Source organism: Scylla paramamosain, chromosome 24, assembly GCF_035594125.1.
Source record: "Scylla paramamosain isolate STU-SP2022 chromosome 24, ASM3559412v1, whole genome shotgun sequence".
Lineage (NCBI taxonomy): Eukaryota > Metazoa > Arthropoda > Malacostraca > Decapoda > Portunidae > Scylla > Scylla paramamosain.
Window position 1 is genome coordinate 15,354,718 of NC_087174.1, and position 20,453 is coordinate 15,375,170.

Here is a 20,453-nt window from a genome sequence, read left to right on the forward strand (position 1 = left end):
AGAAGAGAAGAAGAAAGAAACTTTGAAAGTGACAGTAAGAAAAATGCAAGAAAGAACCCAAACACTTTTATAGATACACACAGTAAAATCCCTCTTATCCGGCATCAACGGGACCGCCGACATGCCGGATACTCGAATATTGCTGGATACTTGAATAGAAGTTAAATTATATCAACAATCACCACCCTACACTCACGCATCTTACCATAACAAAGATCAGCTGATCTGATCAGCTGCTTAAGTGTAAGCACAACACGCTTCCTCTTTTCTACAACTTTAGGCATGATGAAGGCGTCAGGCGATAAACAGTGCACACGCGGGACTGAGTCACTGAGTAAACACAGTGCAGTGGGCCGCGGGTGGCGCGAAGCAGTGCGCTCTGGTGGCGAGGGGACAAAGTATGCCTCGTGCAGGAATTTTAATCGACTTTATGAGTACACATTGATTTTTTTATTGATTTTAAGGCTCGTGGAAAAAATGTGCCGGATACTTGAAGCTGCCGGATACTCGAATGCTGGATGAGAGGGATTTTACTGTAAATGGGAAAATAAAACATAAGGATGACATAAACAAGTTAAAAAGGGAAAGAAGAATTTATTAAACTACTGAGGAGATGAGTGAACTAATGAATGAGAATTTTCAATCTATGTTTAAAAAAGGAAACCGAATTTGTGGCACCAAAAGTGATATCACAGAATGAGGGAATACAGGAGATACAAGTAAAGAGACAAGAAGTCAGGAAACTGCTGGAAGAGCTGGATGTTAGAAAAGCTATGGGACCAGATCATGTAAATGGATGGATATTAAAAGAATGCAGAGAACAAATGGAAGAACCCATATGGGATATAATTAGCAATTTGTTGAGAAAAGGAAAAGTATCAAGGGAATGGAAAAGAGCTAACATAGTGCCAATATACAAAGGGGGAAGTAAAATGGAACCATTAAATTATAGACCAGTGTCACTAACAAATATCCTGTGTCACAAATCTATTGAGCTTTTAAATGAGAGTAATAGATAGAGTGCAAGAGAGGGATGGATGGGTTGATGTGGTATACTTGGATCTCTAAAAAGCATTTGGTAAAGTTCCCCACAAAAGCCTTATGTGAAAGCTAGAGAATGGAGGAGGACTAAAGGGAGCAACATTGAGATGGATGGAAGATTATTTGCAAGGGAGGGAAATGAGAACAGTAATCAGAGACACTAATTCAAGTTGGTGCAGAGTGATGTTGGGTGCCACAAGGATCTGTGTTTTGTTCACCCATTAAGATTCATATATATGTAAATGATATGGCAGTGGATCTAAATAGTTATATAAACCTGTTTCCTGATAATGCAAAAATAATGAAAATAATAAAGGATGAAAATGACTGCAAGGAGCTACAAAAGGATATTGACAAAATACATGCACAGAGCCAAAGATGGAAACAAGAATTTAGCACCAGAAAATGCCACATGTTGGAAACAGGAAAAAGTAAAAAGAGACCTTCATGGAAGTACAAAATGGGAGGAGAAATAATAATGAAAAGTAATGAAGAAAAATATTTGGGAGTAATGATTCAGGGCACACTATCACCTGAAAGGCACATAAACAGAATATTCAGCTCTTCATGCAGCTTGTTAATGAACATAAGGGTGACGTTTAACTATTTAGATAAAGAAATGATGGAGAAAATTATTACAAGCATGATATGACCTAAATTGGAATACGCAGCAGTAATTTGGGCTCCACATAGAAAAAAAGAGATATTGAAACTGGATAGTGACAAAGATGGTACTGGAATTGAAAGACTTAAGCTATGAGGAAAGATTTTAAGAGATGGGATTACCAACACTAAAAGAGGGAAGAGAAAGAGGAGACCTTATAATAATGTACAAATCAGTAAACAATATACAAATAGACAGAAATTACTTGGTACCACAGATGGAGGAGGGAGATAGACGAGGGGACATGGGAGGAAAATAAAGAAGAGTGGATGTTCAAGCAACATAAAAAAATACAGCTTCCCATATAGAATTATTGAAATCAGAATGATTTGAAGGAAGAGGTGGTTGTGGCAATGTACACATTAAAAGAGAAACTGAATATGAATATGGAGACAGGACAAAATGGGCTTTGGCTCATATTCTGTACAACACTGTACAGTGCAGTCAGTGTACTGTTCAGTTGTTGAGTGTTGTTAGCAAGTGCTTGTTTCTTGTATGCTTGTTTGTCGTGGGTTTCTTTGTGTGAGTTTCCCTGTTGTGTGTGTTTTCTGTTGTGTGTTCTTTGTTGGGTGTTCCTTTATTTCTTTGTTGAGTATTATTCTTTTGTGTGTGGGGTACGAGGTGCTCAATGCCACCATGTCTAAGATATCAACGCTTGAGGAGCTCAAACTTCAGGCTATGACACTTGGCTTGTCTGAGGATGACACTGGTAAGTTTGTCCTCCAGCAACAGTCTTATGAGTGTGAAGAGAGAGAGAGAGAGAGAGAGAGAGAGAGAGAGAGAGAGAGAGAGAGAGAGAGAGAGAGAGAGAGAGAGAGAGAGAGAGAGAGAGAGAGAGAGAGAGAGAGAGAGAGAGAGAGAGAGAGAGCATGAAGAAAGGGAAAAGGAGTGAAAATTTGGGCTTGCCAAGCTCTGGCTAGTTACAGAGTGTGCAGAAGCCAAACCCTCTCTCCTGCACCATGGTAGTAGTGTTCAAGGACCTGAGCTTCCCACCTATCAGGAAAGTGAGGACATTGCCTCCTACTTGACCTTATTAGAGGTTGGGGAGAGTAGTCTCGCTGTTCAGATGGGCAGCTTGTTAACCAGAAAAGCAGCCGAGCTATATTCCACCCTCAATACTAACACCATTGGCGACTTTATTCTCCTTAAACAAGCACTACTGAGAGGGTTCAACAAGACACCGGAACGCTACCAGCAGGACTTCAGGTGCAACAAGATCAACATCGGAGAGAATTATTGGCAGTTTTCCATCCGCCTGCTTCAGCTGTTTGACTCCTGGCTTGAGGCTTCAAAGACTCCTAACACCTTCGAGGGCTTACGTGAGTTTATAGTCCTTGACCAGTTTCTCTCTTACTCCTGAACTTCGTCTATTCATTAAAGAGCATCAGGTCACCATGTTCAAGACAGCAGCGAAGAAGGCAGATAATTTTGCATCAGCTCACAACACCTACCTGAAGCACAACATTAACAGCGCTTCTGGCAAGTCTTCTTTCTCCACGAAGAGAGCCACCTCCACCGAAAGTGATCCAAAGAACACTTCCTCTCGGATCAAGTGCTATAACTGCAGAGAAGGACACCTCAGGGGTCAGTGCCCCAAGAATCCTGGAGCCTTCAAGGACAGAGCCGACCCATCATCAACGCACAGGGTAGGGTTCTGCATGAGTGACTGACCTCCCCTTAACTATACAGTTGCCAGCACCATCAACAGTTCTTGGTCTTCTACCATCATCTGGGTCACTGGTTGCAACTGTGTCATCATTTCCAAGGAAGCAGTCCCCAACACTGACATCTCCTCCTGCCCAAAGATACCAGTAGAGGATTTCTTAGGTCGAGTCAATGAGTTCCTGGTTGTGCCCAGTCTTATTAGCTGCCCCTACTATGAAGGATGGACCAACACTGTGTGAGCCCCCCATGAAGTGCTGCAGCATCCTCAACGGGAACATCCCTGGAGCTCGCAACCCCAATCACCTGACTTCCTCTCACAGTGAGTCCCTCTCGTTAACAACTGGGATTAATACCAATTCTCAACCCTCACCTCAGCTGGCACTTTGACCTTTGTTGTGGAGTGCCAACACCTCAGTTCCAGAGGATGCCAGTGGAACCTCACAGCCTCAAGCTAACATGGTCCAGACTCGCACCCTAAAGATGCGACAAGTACACCTATTAGTGCTTCCTGATCTCCAGCCCCTAATGGTCACCCCAGAGGAGTTCTGCCAACTTCAAGAGACTTGTCCCACTCTTGCCGGATTTCAGAACAAAGCCACATCAGGAGAAGAAGAGCGCTGTAAGGATGGGTCAACTTTCAGTTATCTTTGGTCAGATGGTCTACTATACCGTAAGTGTCTGTCTTCACGACATGCCATAAAAATTAATAAAGTCACTCTTGTCATCCCTAAAGACAGCTGCCCTATCATTCTGTCTGTTGGCAAAGAAAATCTGTTAGCTGGTCACTTATCCCACAGGAAGATGGGCCTGCAGGTGAGTGACCAGTTCTGTTGGCCAGGCATGTTTGCCAACACTTGGGATTTCTGCTGTTCATGTGATGTCTGCCAGCAGATGTCTGCTAAGGGGCGAGTTCCACCTGTGCTCCTCCAGCCTGTACCCATAATAACTGAACCTTTCTCCAAGGTAGCGACTGATCTCGTGAGGCCACTATCTCCAGCATCATTGGAAGGGCATCACTACATTCTGATGCTCGTTGATTACACAACCAGATTTCCTGAAGCAGTTCCCCTTAAGGAAATCAACTCTGTCTCCGTTGCTGAAGCTCTTCTTTCTGTATTCTCGACGGTGGATATTTCCCGAGAAATACTATAGGACCAAGGCATGCAGTTTACCTCCCAATTGATGGCAGAACTGCATAAGTTGCTAGGGGTCAAGCCTTCCTTCACCACTTTGTTCCATCCCAGTGCAAATGGATGCACTGAAAGGCTACATGGGCCACTGAAGGACTCCCTGCGTAAGTTGTGTGCTGACAGAACCTGTGAATGGCACCGATACTTGACAGCTACTCTTTTTGCCCTCTGGGAGTGTTCCAGTGACCAGATAGGGTTCTCTGCCTTTGAACTACTCTACAGGAGGATGGTGAGAGGACCCTTATCAGTATTACGAGACCTGTAGGAAGACTGCGCCCGGAAGGACAACAAGCGATCAATATTTTAGTATGCGGTCGAGCTGCAAGATGAGCTAGCAGATTCGGCTAAAATCATGGCCGAGAATGCAGACGTCAGTGCCTCCTGCTACAAATCTTACTTTGACGTCGTCTCAAAGCTGCCAGTTCCAACCCGACAATGAGGTACTTATACTGCTCCCCAGTGAGACCAGCCAGCTCTTGTGGCATAGAAGGATCCTTTTAAAGTCCTGGAAAGGTGAGGTAAGGTGGACTATCTCATAGATTGCTCCAAGGGTCTGAAACTATACCATGCCAACCTACTAAAATGTTACTTCTGTCGTTCGCAGGCCAACTTTGCAGAACTGCTAAATGAAGATTCTGTGGGGAGTCAAGGAAGCTTCAGAGGACAAGGAAGGGCTTGCCTGCACCACCGATTTAGAGGATGAGTGCTTGAGATTGCCAGTAACTTCTGACGGCAAACTGGATGAAGCAGATTCCAGGGCTCACTTCAACCCTAACCTGGAGCCAGAATGAGACAACCTGCTAGACCTTATCAAATTTGAGGATGTCTCTTCAGATACCCCAGGCTGTATTTCCACCATTGAGCATGATATCATCCTCACGACCACCACTCATCTCCACTCAAAGGTCTACCCAGTCCCTGTACACCTGAAGCTGTTTTTTGAGGAAGAGGTCAACTGAGTGTTCCAACAAGGCATCATACAGAGGTCAGCATCACAACATCATTCCCTGATTGTGATGGTGTCCAAGACTGATGGTTCTTACTGCATGGTTATACAATACCATCAGTTGAATGCCATCACCATCTTCCACACCAAGCCCAGCTGTAACATCGAGGAAGACTTATACCAATTCTTCGGGGCCTGCTTCTTCTCTGAACTGGATCTCTGCAAGGCCTACTATCAAGTTCCCCTCTCTGAGAGAGCCCAGCCGCTAACAGCCTTTCCTACTCACCTTGGTCAAATGAAATTTTGCTGGATTCATCACCACCTGCGCTACCTACATCAGATTGATGCGCATCGTCCTCACAGGTCTGTTGAATGTGTCCTATTTTGACAATATCTTTGTATACTCAACAGATTGGGATCAACATTGCTTCACACTTGAAGCTGTGTTTAACAGGATCAGAACCCATGAACTTACCCTTAAGAGCTGAAGTCACTCCAAATTTCCATCCATCCAATATCTAGGTGGGGACCACCTTCAGCCACAACCCAACAATGTAGAAGCTCTGTGTCATTTACTGCCTCCACCAACAAAGAAGCTCCTACGTGGCTTTCTCGGTATGGTGAGCTTCTACAAGGCTTTCAATCCACAGGCCACTGACTTCACTGCCCCCTTGTCAGATTTACTGAAGAAGTCAGTGCATGAACCCCTTATCTGGACTAATGAGGCACTTTCCTGCTTTAATCACCAAGTTTGTACTGTCTTCCAGCCCCATTCTACATATGCCAAACATGAGCCTCATTTTTGTCCTTAGGACAGACACCTCCAGTAGAGGGATTGGTGCCATACTACTTCAGTACCACCTTGGGCACCGCCATTCTGTTGCCTACGCCAGCTGGAAACTCCTCCCGTGCAAGGCCAAACATTGCACCATCGAACATGAGTGCCTAGCTGTTGTTTGTGTGTGTGTGTGTGTGTGTGTGTGTGTGTGTGTGTGTGTGTGTGTGTGTGTGTGTGTGTGTGTGTGTAGGCTTCTTGTAGCCTCTTTCCAAGCTTATTTGCTGGACCTTGTAAATCCAGCTCCAGCAGAACAGACTCGTGTGTGTGTGTGTGTGTGTGTGTGTGTGTGTGTGTGTGTGTGTGTGTGTGTGTGTGTGTGTGTGTGTGTGTGTGTGTGTGTGTGTTTTCCCATGTCACAGCAATGGAACAGGGAAGGGTGTTGAGAAGCTTCAGTGGCAGTGTCCTCGTGTGACTGTGTAGTATTCGTGTCTTTGGTATCTTGTGTGTAGTGTGCGAAAAAAGTATTGCGATTAAACTTCCACGCTGTTTCCCAGTGTTTCTGTCCTGTTGCCCCTTCGTTGATCACCCCCTACTCAGCTCAGACAATTCTGGGATCTGCAAAAAACAGCTGGACGCTTTACCATCATCTGTATCAGTTGTTTCTTTCCTTACATAAAGTAAATAAATAAAAATAAATAAATAACTGCTAAAGGGAATTTTATATCCTTCTTCTCCCTGTGGGCAACAACGTCAATCAGTCTCTGAGCCCTTATATAGTGGCCGCTGTACATTCCAGGAACTAGTCCTCCACCTAACTATAAGACATAATTTTGTAATATTCTTAATAGTTTATCAATCTACCACATTCACAAATTATTCTTGTGCACTTTTGCTAATGGTCCCACGTACTCCCAGATTCTAACAGTCTATTACTATAATTCTTGGATCTAAACATTAACACAGAATTTCTCTCAAAATACATAATGTTATCAATTCTGACATATTTCCTCAATCTACAGTATTTTGTGATTAGGATTTTTTATGTGGCTGGCCCATGGGAATAAGGTTATTTTACAGTTGTCTTGTAAACCAAGGAATATCCTCTGTTCACCTTCTTCATCTCCATAAATCAACATCTAATTTAACAACTTGTAGCTTACAATTATATTTAATTTTCTTGTTCCAAGGTTTTACTGATTGCAAAAGTACAGTAAAATCCCTCTCATCCGGTATTCGAGTATCCGGCAGCTTCAAGTATCCGGTACATTTTTCCCCGAGCCTTAAAATCAATAAAAAATCCATGTGTACTCATAAAATCGATTAAAATTCCCACGCGAGGCATACTTTGTCCCCTCGCCACCAGAGCGCACTGCTTCGCACCACCTGCGGCCTACTGCACTGTGTTTACTCAGTGACTCAGTCTCGCGTGTGCAATGTTTATCACCTGATGCCTTCATCATGCCTAAAGTTGTAGAAAAGAGGAAGCGTGTTGTGCTTACACTTAAGCAGTTGATCAGATCAGCTGCTGATTAAGATCAGCTGATCTTTGTTATGGTATGATGCGTGAGTGTAGGGTGGTGATTGTGGACATAATTTCACTTCTATTCAAGTATCCAGCACGTCGGCGGTCCCATTGATGCCGGATAAGAGGGATTTTACTCTATGTACAAAATTTTATTTACATAACCAAGAAGCAAATAAATTTGTATATTTATGACTGTTCCTTTAGGCCATAAAAGCTTATTTCACGGAATGGTGTTACCATTTTTTTTTTCCCTAATTGCTAATTTGTCCCATGACACACACGCACACACTATGGCTGCTGTGTCTTGATCTTGTGGAGAGAGAGAGAGAGAGAGAGAGAGAGAGAGAGAGAGAGAGAGAGAGAGAGAGAGAGAGAGAGAGAGAGAGAGAGAGAGAGAGAGAGAGAGAGAGAGAGAGAGACAAACACACACACACACACACACACACACACACACACACACACACACACACACACACACACACACACACACACACACACACACAGAAATAAATTTAGGCTATGCATGCCTAGTGATGAAAGTTATGGTAAATTTATAGTTTAAGCCAATGTCCCCAATCTCTACCCACGGCCCACGGCGTTATTATTAATTTCCGACAAGTAGTGTAATCATTAGAAATGATGTGAATAGTGAGAAGAACAAAATGAGGTAAGTTATTACCACGTAGTGTGTAATGACTTAAACTATAATAAAACCCTAACCTAACCTAACCTAACAACTGAAGTTCAGGCAACAATACACCATTTATGTTTACCTGTGGACTTAGAAAAAGTTGAGAGCACCGTGCATTCCCAGGCCTATTGTGGCGTTATTATTAATTTCCGACAAGTAGTGTAATCAATGGAAATGATGTGAATAGTGAGAAGAACAAAATGAGGTAGGTTATTACCACGTAGTGTGTAATGGCTTAAACTATAATAAAACCAAAGTTATCACATGTCTTGTCTGGGTAAAGTTTTACTTTCTTACCCATCTCAAGCTGTAATGGTTGTCATGTTCTTGATCTTGCTCTTGCTGCTAGCATTTTAATCTAAGCCTAACTAAACCTAGCCTAATGGTCTAACTAAACCTAACCTAACTAATCCTACCCTAACTAAACCTAACCCAACTAAACCAGTAAATATGAAACAGAGCCACAGCAGTAGTAGGCAGCTTCATATTTATTTTTGGTGGCCTAGAAGTGTTATAAGAAATTTCCAAGGTATATATATATATATATATATGGGGTTGAAAATATTCAGAATAAAAAGCCTCTATCTGATAAGGGAATTAAGAGTTGCCACTGTTTCACAGCAAACTTGTAAAATAATACCCTTGTCTGGAGAGAGAGAGAGAGAGAGAGAGAGAGAGAGAGAGAGAGAGAGAGAGAGAGAGAGTATCCTTCCCTAACATGGTAACACTGCAAACCACAAGGAAAATGCATAACTGCTACTCAGACCTGCTGGATGTGGCCCAGCTAGCCAGGGACAACATATCGATACTAGTGCCATCAGTTTTGCCAATAATACTGCCTAATATTACTTACATTAAATAAGCGCCATCATTAACAATAAAAAAATGTTTTCCTTACCATTGTCATTGTCTTCATTTCCTTGGGGCATTCTGAAGGGATGACTAAGATGTCTGTCAAATCTGACCTGTTTGGAGCATCAAAACAATATTTATATGCTGAGTAAACTCCTCATGGAAGTACACGACAATTGTTTTCACAATGTTATAATACAAAAATTGGCATGGCAAAATCAAATCAGCAAAAATGTTAGCAGTAGAGATTCACTAATCTCGCAAGATACTAAAGACACTGCTTGTCTACTTCCAATGAAGAATCAGCGTTTGGAAAGAGGGCTATTATAGGGGATTCAGTTTATCAGGAAATATATTTCACTGACCTATCAGGCTTCTTACTTTTTGTATCTTATGTTGTAAACTTGTTGAGGGCTACGATGATCCTTGGGATCCAGTATAAGTTCGAGTTGTGGGCCTCTTAATGTAGCGTGATGTTTGTTTACCTTGTCAGCTGAGCGCTGGTGCACCTCGCAGCCTGCAGGGGCTGCAGGAACACCAGCCTCAGCCGGCAGCTGGTGTGGACTTCAAGGTCCTCTTTTTTTTGTTGTAAATACCAGTATGGAAAAAATATATTTCAGTTCAATGTAATCGGTAATAATGGTGAAAATATGACTTTATCCGTTTAATCTTTTTATTAATTTATTTTATTTATTTTATTTTTTTTTATTTTTAGGGGATGAAAGATTTTTTTTTTCTGCGGAGGGTAAATTCATAGGCATCTTTTTTTTTTTTTTTTTTCTTAAGAGAAAGAGTGGGTGAAGTACAGGAGACGAAAGAGGGAAAGATCGGGTGAAGGATAGTAGGAGAAGAAAGTGTGTGGGCTTTACCACACCGCTAATTCTATTTCCAGTTTGTCTGCGTCTCGGTCTTCAGCTTGTCTGCCTCTTCTCCAGTTATCCCAAGGGCTTAGATTTTTAGTTCCTCGGAGCTCCGCCCACTCGGTCACTGAAGAACAGACTAGCGGAGATGCCTGGCGTACTGACCATGGAAAAAGTGCTGTACAGTTCAGTTTATTGGCGATGCGTCCCTCATTGAGATCGTAACAACTCACTTCTAGCACCACGGACGTATCAAGATGTGTGTGTGTGTAGTTGGTTGCAGCAACCTGTGCATACTTAAATAATGTGATTTTACCGACACTTATCCAGTTGCAGTCTGCAGCGCTTACTGTGATGCAGAATGAAAGGTAAGGTAAATTTTTCTTGTGGGTATGGAAAATTTTAAATCTATGCCCCCCCCCCCCTTGGTCCCAAGTGGGAAAGCAGCGTGAATATTTCATTTGAAAAAGAGGTACTACACTTCTGATGAAAGATTTTCCTGTACCTGGACATAATACAAGTTCACAGTCCCAAACCACGAAGGGTATTATGGCACGAAGGGTGCTGCCTCGCACGGCAGCACCACGCAGTCTAGACAGGGAACACAGAGGGTTCTACACCAAACACCACTACACTGTACAACATATAAACAGAAGCTATAAACAAAGTTAATGCACTTTAATAGAGAAGAAAAGAAAAATCATCAAAGGCAAGAGAAGTCTACTTGAATATCAAAAAGCAAAGCCAGTCGGTCTGCCCGTCATCTTTCATTCTAACACTGCACTTCCTTTCTCCTAAACTTTTTCCCCCCTCCCTTCCATTTCACTAAACTAACACACTCTTCCTTCACCCAAACTGTCTATCACCCCCTACGAAAAAAAAAAAAAAATGACCATCACTTTCTATCTATTGCTGTCTTTCACCCCATATTTCCCTCTCTCTATATTGTTCTTCTTTACTTCCCCCACTGCTTTTCTTTCCATTCTTTCTGACTAGCTCATAAGAGCTAAAACTACCTAAGGGAGAGGAAGTTTGTGACCATCATCCTCATGGATAAATAAAGACCTTTTTTTTTTTCAGATACTCAAAATAACTTACTTGCACGTTGTACTCCAATCCTTTCTCTCTCACGTTATAACGTAATATTTTTACAGGCACCAAGTCTTTTTCAAAGGCAACGTGCTGAAGGTGCACATACCGCGTTTATACCTACTTTGCAGCGCCAGAGTACAGAGAATGGCTGAGATGTACATCTCACTTATTAAGCCTAAATTTCATGAAAAACAACAGAATCCAAGCAGTTTGATAAATCTATTGCGCACAAGGCAGGCGTCAGACTATACATACGATAAAAAAACAGAAGTTTACAGAAGAACAATAGTAGAACAATAAGAACAATAATAACAATAACAAGAACAAGAACAATAACAAGAACAATAAGAATAACCAAAACAAGTGTAATTAGAACAGTAACGACAGAAAAAAAAATAAAATAAAATAAAAAATAAAATAATAAATGAATAATAATAATAATAATAATAATAATAATAATAATAATAATAATAATAATAATAATATGGAAAATCAATAAAGAAAGAAAATTATATAAAGAAATAAATATAATAAACAAGGAAATTAAACAAAGAAATAGAGGAATAAAGAAAACAAGAAATAAATAAACATAATACAATAAAATAAGAATTAATAAAAAATAAACAACAAAATGAAAAATTTGTACAACAGTGAAAAACTAGGAATGCTAAAGGTAAAAGGTGACATAAATAGTTGAGGGGTGGTAAAATGAAAGACACTGATTGCTAACAGCCGCCAAACTGTGGGTGTTGGGCTAACATGAGGTCTAGATGGTCGCCTTGCAACAGGTATTGGCACACGGCGAGGAGAAGCTGTTCGCGCGGGAGCAGGTCGCACAGCACGATGGTCCAGGCAGTAGTGGCGCAAGTGATTCAAGTTGGGAGAGTGGCACAGGGGACAGGAGGTGTAGTGAGGCTCATCTCCCAAGCCAGCCACCTGCCACAGAGGGCGGTAGCCGAGCCGCAGCCGCGCCGACACCACATTATGCCTCCTCACCCATAGCCCCCGATGTCGATACTTGAAGCGATGGTGATGAAAGGCATCATAGTGCTGAATAGTAACACTGGCTGCCCTCTGGTCGGCAGTCCTGTCGGCCGTAGAGAGTAGGGAGGCTGCTCGGATCCTGGTCCTGAGGCACCGGAGGGAGGGGGCATGGCCAGCGTCGCAGGCAGGCAGGCCACAAGCAGCTTTAGCCAGGCGATCCACTGTGTCATTGTAAGCTAGCGAGGCATGGGAGGGGATCCAAAGAAACCTAATGACCAACAATCGGTCATGAGCCAAGGCCAGGGCCGTCAGGATCCTGTTCACCAGATGACGACAGACTGGGTTTGGCGAAGAAAGGGCATGAAGGGCTGCCTGGGAGTCGCATATGACAACACCGTTGAGGCGTCTTTCACAAATGAGACTCACAGCATCTAGGATGCCGTGCATCTCACAAAAGGTGGAGCTGGACTGAGCCGGCAGCCGACGTCCAACCCAGCCCTCTGCTGGAGGTGCCGCGTCAGGAGAGAAAACTGCACACCCTGCTGTGCCGTCTGCCTGCACAGACCCATCCGTGTAGAGGTGGTGTGGCGTGACGATGGTAGCCGAGACCGATGCTATGGCATCCAGGGCTAGTTGTTTCTGCAGGACGGGAGGGTGAGCCTTGTAGGTGGGAGTGAAGTGGACCATTGGGAGTGGCAGCATCCAGGGTGGAGGGAAAATGTCAGCCACAGGAACAATGATGTCCAAATGTTGCAGCTGAGAGCAGACAGTTTTGATGAGAGCACGGCCACCGGGCTGCAGCTGAGGCAGGCGGGGATGAGGCTGAAGGAAGGTCCTGATGACTTGCGAATAGTGACAGGAGAGATGGGGGAAATGGAGGCACTTGACGGTGAAATAGGTGACATTTGCATGGATTCTTTCAATTAGTGGCGCGAGGTCAAGCTCATGCAGCATGTTGACTATCCTGGTGGACATAGGACAGCCTAAGATGAGTCTCATGACTGTGTTCTGGAATATTTCCAGAGGCTCCAGTGTAGATTTGGGCAGCTGCACAAGCTGCACAAGCAGTGTAAATCGTCCTGGCCACGGGGATGGAGACACCAGTAGCGTTATTAAGGAGCCACCGAAGAGGAGTCAGGCGTAACTGCAGCCGAGTCAGGAGATCACGAACCACAGGATGAACTCGCTGACGAGCGGGCGTGGATGAGAGAATTCTCACAGGCACACCAAGGTAGGCATACTGTGTGCACACAGGGATGACACTGTGCCCCACAGTAAAGGCTGGGAGGGATCTCGGGTTCCGAAGAATACGGCTTTTTTCTGGGGAAATGATGCAGCCACACAAGGAGGACGAGATAGAGAACGAGTGGAGGAAATGCTGTAGGACTGCTGGTGTGTGCGCGTGGACGCAAATATCATCTGCATAACAGGTGACTGTGATGCCAGGGACGTCAGGAAGTAAGGAAAGCATACGGTGCATCAAGATATTAAAAAGGAATGGGCTAAGAACGCCACCTTGAGGAGTACCAAGCTCGAACTTCTGAACTGTACTGCTCGCACCCTTGAACGAAACACGCGAGGCTCTGTTACGCAGGTACTCCCTCACCCACCCCAGGAGGTTGCCCGTAACTCTTAAGTCCACGAGCTGGTCGAGAATGACCTCCCTGTTGGCGACATCGAAGGCGCTCTTCAGGTCTATGAAAGCGACAACACTAGTTGGGGTAAGGTGAGCGTACAACTCCACGAGGCAATGGTGCGTACTACGTTGGGGAAGGAAGCCATAGAGTCTGGGAGATAACTTGCTCTCAAGCCGAAACAGCAGCTGATTGAGGAGGACGCGCTCCATTACCTTAATAAAGCAGGACGTAAGTGATATAGGCCTGAACTTGTCCGTGCCGGGCTTTGGAATTGGTATGATGATACTGGAGGTCCAGGCGCGGCACACATCTCTGTTGAAAACAGACATTATACAGCCAGAGAAGAGGATTGCCAGAAACTTTCTGAAGGAGCCTGAGAACAGAGTAGGTGATGCCGTCTTCCCCTGGGGCTGATGCCTTGCCCCGAGAGAGGGCACGACTAAGTTCACTTTCAGTGATGAGCCTGTCATCCTCTTCGTCTGGTTGCAGCAAAGCACCCATCAGACGAAGGGTGCAGAGAGTGTCATTAGAGTTGAGAGCATCACGAATGTGCTGGGGATGGTTTTGTGCACGTGACTGCTCACACCAGCCATTAAGAAGATCTTGAGTGTACTGAGCTGGACTATGATGAAGAGCGCTGGGTTTCTTCCTCCTCACAACTGTATTAATGAGATGCCACATGGAGCTCACACTTGTCCGGTGGTTGATGCTGTTGGTAAACTGGCGCCAAGACTCAGTGAGGACACGTTGCTGGAGGGCCACGAGCTTGTTCCTGGACCACAGAGGAGTGAGTGCGTGCGTGAGATCAACACCGCTCTGCCCCGCCACACTGCCAGCTACCTACATCCTGCTAGTGACGTCAGTGCTTGTCCTGCACAACAGGGAGAATTCCACCTGGGAATCCTCCCAAACCCTGTGTACTGGGGACTCCGTGTTGAGTCCCGCCCAGGCATCTTTTCTCTCCACCTGTATTTCTCTTTTCGCCCTCATTGGTGAAGGTGAACCCTGCGGGCAGTGCCTCAAGGGGGGTCCCTTAGAAGGGCTGCCTTAAGCCAGTGAGGAAGGTTCGAGCAAAACCTTTGGATAGGGTTAGGTCGTACCTCAGGGCAGTTGCGTTGGCTTTTAGAGGCTGGACTGCTAAACTGAGATACTTAGGTAGGCTCCTTCCATTTTTCTATCCTTTAGTTGTGTTGTGTGTCAGGCCTCGGCCTCCTTGTAGGTTATATTATTGTATTGACATGTAACAAGGATGGCACGAGTGAAGATCAAAACTCACAATGCCAATGAACCTAGAAGAAAGACAACTCTCCTGAAAATACTCAGCAACAATGACATATATCCAACCAACATCATTCCAACTCAAGATGGATATGTTGTCATCTCTTCAGACGAAGAACAAGAGAAAATATTTCAAGACCCTATCAAGAATGAATTTCAACAACATGAATTCACCCCAGTGACCCCACCAGAATTGAAGGCTAAAAGGACTGTTAAAGCCTTCAATGTAAACTCACACATACGAGTATACACAAACTCTGAGGAAGAAATCACCAGTGAGCTCTATGCCCACAACACCTACCTGGAAAACAAAATTGACAATGTATTCAAATTCCCAAACTCTAAGACGATCAAAATAACATTCACACAAGCTCTGTTTGTGCAAAAAAGCTACTGAACATGGACTCAAACTATTTTCCATGAAGATCCATCACTACCAAATCCAGCAAGAGAAGTATTACCACATACAAACATGCTTCAGATGCTATCAGGTCGAGTCCCACATCACTAGGGATTGCCCAAAGAACAAAGACTACAAAATATGTTCAGAGTGCGCCGAGGAAGGCCACACTTGGAAGAATAGTAGCAAAGAGAGCAAAAATTGCATAAATTGCGGAGAAAATCACAGAACTCTGTCAATGAAATGCAGATACAGGAAAGAAGCAATTAAGAAGAAAAGAGAAGAAGAGAAGGGAAAAGTAACATACTCCCAAGTAGCGAAAACCAACGCCAACTCAACTATGAATAACACCACGTTCACACAGATCAACAAAGATGAACACCTGAAAATTTATTCTTGTATGATTCACGCTCATCTAATGAACGTAATTGAACACGGCAGTTATGCAAATGAACTGAACGCTACTTTGAAAGCAAACAACCTGCCACAAATCAACATACCAAAAACCCCTAACTCCACCAAACTCCTATCTATTCTTGCTGACGGCGGAAAACAGGTTGACATGATGACAGAAGACCCATCTACCAATACACACAATAAAGAACAGCAAATTATAACAACAACAAACACACACCACCAACAAGAAACTGACAAACAAAAGACACAAGAAAACACAAAGAAACAACTAGACTACAATGACATAGAACTTGAAATAATATCCAAGGAAAGTAATGGCTGGCCAGACAACATACAACTTAGCCACCTAGTCACAGGAATAGAAGACGGGACCTATAAATTCACATACAATGAACCAATAATAGAAGCACACGAAGTACTTGATCTAATAGAAAATGGTGAAATAACAATGTATGACTGCTTTATTATACTAGAGGACAGTATATTTAAGAAAATAAGATCAGGACAAATAAAAGAAAGATCACCATCCTCTAGACAAACTCAAAGAATTAAAACAAAAGAATCGCAGTAACACAAACAAACAACGCTACTGACCTTCTCGGAAGTAGCAATATTTTTACATTATGTAATGAGGACTTGTGTTAGCCTTCGGTAGCCTCGTTTCAAGCGTATAACTTGTTTCCTTGAATCTTTTCCCAATAGACGATAAAGAAAAATGTGGCAACTAGCAAAGCTGTGACGTCATCACCCCAGCTCCCGGCCGCTATATAAGCCGGCCATCCCCCCCCCCCCGCCCAGAGGAACCTCATATCTGATCAAGGGAAGTGATGACGGACGAAGGTTTGACTGCGGTAATGGGAGGAGGTGGTCCTCGGCTAACACAAGTTGTTACTGTATGTAAAGCGTATGTACCTCATGTCATTATTCCTCGGTATTTATAAGTGAAATGTTTAATAGTTTTCTATTTGCATGAAAACGTGTAATATGTGTAAGTATCAGTATTCAATGCTATATTAAGCACCGAAGCCGATGCTCACTTGTTGGTAGTGTGGGGTTAACCTGCTAGTCGCCTGCGGGCATCACTCACGGCCAAGTCGCGCTCAGACAAAGACGGGCAGGATGGTGACCGAGGTAAATACTTTAATTTTGTAGTTAAAACTGATTGTCATAGTGCCAAGTCAATTGCATGTATTATTAATGAATATTGTAATATGTTGAAAGTGTTTAATATCAGTGTATAATGTTATTTTGTAAGAAATTGAGACCAAAAACTTGTTCGCAGTTCTTACAGTCATGCCTACCTCATCAATAAACGTGTCAGGGAGAACTGCCTTTCCTCGACCCTACGATGATGGGTGTGATCAGTAAAACAGATCACCTGAGAGCCAATTGATGCCCAGCCGGTGTGGCTACACAAGTCCTCATTACCTAATGTAAAAATATTGCTACTTCCGAGAAGGTCAGTAGCATTATTTTTCATTATTTCAATCAGACTTGTGTTAGCCTTCGGTAGCCTTGTGATTTCAGACCCTGCCTTCGTCCAAGGTAGAAGAACATTGGGAGGTGGAGCAGTCAATGAGGGAAAAGGTGAAAGGTAAAACCAGGAGAACACATGGCTAGATAAATACATTGTTAGGAGGTTATATGTTTAATGAGAAACACTGGAAAACTTGAGGTCGAATTCTGACCAAACCTTTACAAACAATTAGGTGCAATAAGAACATGTAACCTTTATACAGCGTAGGTAAAAGAAAATATTTTGGGGAAACCCTAGGCTGGTAACTGTACAGGAGGTAGAATGCTGTGGGGACCTTAGGTCCGTACCTCTTCCCCCCCCCCCTTTTTTTGTTTCAAGAGGAGGTGGTGCTTCGTCCAGTGACGAAACTCGTGGTTGTTGGTCGGCAGGAGATAAGGTACTTCCAGACAAAAACAGATGCGTTGTGCCAGAAACCATTCTCCAGAATGGAACACGGAGTTGAGTTCCTGAAGGCGGCAATGGAGTGACCGACTTTCTGGATATCGTGGCCAGCAGGACGTATGGGTTGGGGGTCTCCGATCTTAATGGCTTGCGCCAGCCAGTAGGATAAGCGGCTGGCTTTGAGAGGTTTAGAGGACTTGGGATGAATGAAGACGAAATCCTCATGAGGAAGCGTTTGAGTGGCTACTAGGTACTTTCTGAGAACTGTGACTGGGCACAAGGAATGTGCGTTGCCTATCGCCAGAAAGGTGATATCCGGTGGTGTGGGATTTTGAGGGTTTTGATTTTTGAAAAGAAAACTGGGGTGTGTCGGGAGCACTGCTTTGGTGTCGGTGAGGGAAAGGCCCGTCCTGACTGAGGCAGAAAGCTCGCTGGCTCTGTTGCCGGAAGCGAGAGCGGTAAGGAAGAGCGTCTTGAGGAAGAGGTTTACCGGAGAGGCCAACTCTATTTCAAAGTCCGGGGAGGAGAAGGTATCGAGGATCCGGTCTATGGACCATTGTGGAATTTTTTGCTTAAGTGGAGGGTTGCGTAGGAACTGGCTGCGTGACAGTAGCGAGAAGGTTGATGTCGAAGGCATGAAGCATAGGGAGAGTTAGTTGGGACCGGTAGTTGAGGATGGTCCGAGGGTCTAGGCGGCGGACGTCCTCACAGTGTATGAGAAACTCCATGAGAGTTTGGGAAGAAATGGTGGTCAGCATAGGGGGAAGCCAGCATTTGAAGGCGTTCCAGAATGACTGCGCCTGCCGAGCGGTTGAGGTGCGATAGGCTGTGATCAGGCGGGAGGCGACTGTGGCGCCCCATTTAGCTGAAAAAAACTTCCTTCAAAAATGGAATGCGGTCCAGTTCTCGGAGGCGTGAAGTCCATTTTTTGTTGGGTCCAACAGGTTCAGAGTCCAGAGGTCGAGGGACCTGTTGAGGACGTATGGGAACCAGGGTTCCGCTGGGTACCACGGTAGAACTATCAGGCCGTGGTATCTGTAGGTTTGAAGTTTGGACACGACTAGAGGAATGAGCCACTTCGGGGGGAATATGTAGATCTGGGACCACTGGTTCTAGTCCCAGGCTAGAGCATTGTGGCCCCATGCTCGGGGGTGAGGGTGGGGGTATATGAAAAGAGGTAGCTTCGAGTTCTCGGTCGTGGCCATGAGGTCGATCTCGAGGGGACCTCTGAGAAGTTGGAGCTGATGGAAGGTCTTCTGTGGAAGTTCCCATTTGAGGAGTGGATGGGAAGTACGGCTGAGGGCGTCGGCCTTGGCATTGAGGAGGGTGGAAATGCGGAAGGCCTTGATCTTCAGAGAGCGAAGCTGGAGAAGGTGGACCAAGTGGGTCACCTCCTTGAGGAGGTTGAGTGATTTGCAGGATAACTTGTTGATTGCACATTGGGCTGGTGCGTTGTCTATAAAGAGATGTATCCATTGATGGGATAGGTTGAGGTGAAGGAGACAGTGGTGCACCGCTCTGACTTCGAGGAGATTGATGTGTAAGTGTTCCTCGAGGGGAGTCCAAGACCCGGAGACGGTGGCCGAGTGTGTGTGACCTCCCCATCCTGAGAGGGAAGTGTCCGTCCATAGGAGGACAGGATCTTGAGCGGAATAAAAGGGCTCGGTATTTTGAAGGAGAGGTTGTGTGAGCCAGGGTAGTAGGGCCCGGCGGAGACGTGTGGGGATGGGAACCTTCCTGTCCCTGTTGGCAGGAGTGCTTAGAAGTTGAGGTTTGAGTAGAGGTTGTAGGAGGTGACGGGAGCGAGGCAGAATTTGTGTCACAAAGTTGAGTTCTCCGAGGAGACGTTCCCATTCTCTGCGGGATGTGGTAGGAGCCACAGAAAACCTGTGGAGGAGGTCCTGAAGTTCTTGCTTTGAGATGGGTATACCCCAAAGGCCCTGGTCGGTGATCCATCGGACACCAAGCCAATTTGCGTCCTGTGTTGGGACTGGTTGTGATTTCTTGTGGTTGATAAGGAAGCCAAGGCGGGATAAGACGGAAGCGGTAGTCATGTAGGCATGAGACGCAAGATCTGGAGATTTTCCCCACATTATCCAGTCGTCTATGTAAGCAAGGACGGGAATGCCTTGTTAATGTAGAAGAGAGAGTGGGTAACGCAGAATGCGAGTGAAGATGTACGGAGCCACGTTGAGCCCGAAAGGTAGGGCGCGGAAGAAGAAGAGCTTGCCGTTGTGTGTGAAGGCTAGGTATTTGTGCAATGTGGCTTTGATAGGAACGTGGAAGTAGGCGTCGGATAGGTCGATGGACGTCATCCAAGCGGGAGGTGATAGCATGTCTGCCAGAATGGAGTGGTTCGACATATGGAAGCGGGGGCAGTGTATGTGCTTGTTGAGCTGCGTGAGATTTATGATGAAACGGAGACCCCCGGTCCGCTTGGGAACCAAGAAGACGCGTGATAGGAAGCAAGGTTGTGGAAAGACTTGGTATATTGCCTGTTTTGAGAGGAGATCCG

At 44.7% G+C, this 20,453-nt stretch overlaps 2 protein-coding genes across 4 annotated transcripts in view; both read right to left on the reverse strand.

Moving 5' to 3' along the window:
* The window catches only part of LOC135112815 (zinc-regulated GTPase metalloprotein activator 1-like), a 103,739-nt gene extending 93,818 nt beyond the window's left edge, over positions 1 to 9,921 (reverse strand). The window contains exons 1-2 of one of the 3 annotated variants that reach the window (XM_064027647.1): positions 9,734 to 9,921; positions 9,399 to 9,465 (exon numbers count right to left, since the gene is read on the reverse strand). Coding sequence is in view for 2 of the 3 variants with exons in the window: in XM_064027646.1 (XP_063883716.1) it covers positions 9,399 to 9,429 (31 nt within the window). In the remaining variant the exon portion in view is untranslated. Of the gene's footprint in view, positions 1 to 9,398; positions 9,466 to 9,717 lie in introns of all 3 variants that reach the window. The other 2 variants (XM_064027646.1, XM_064027645.1) reach the window with 2 other exon arrangements.
* Positions 9,922 to 19,050: 9,129 nt separating this feature from the next.
* On the reverse strand, positions 19,051 to 20,031 carry LOC135112899 (uncharacterized). The gene has a single exon (XM_064027848.1). The coding sequence runs from the start codon at positions 20,029 to 20,031 to the stop codon at positions 19,051 to 19,053; it is 981 nt and encodes a 326-aa protein (XP_063883918.1).
* Between the last annotated feature and the right edge of the window lie 422 nt (positions 20,032 to 20,453).

Bases quoted from the DNA above. Each gene is read 5' to 3' on its own strand.
- LOC135112899 (XM_064027848.1), bottom strand. From the start codon at position 20,031: ATGTGGGGAAAATCTCCAGATCTTGCGTCTCATGCCTACATGACTACC.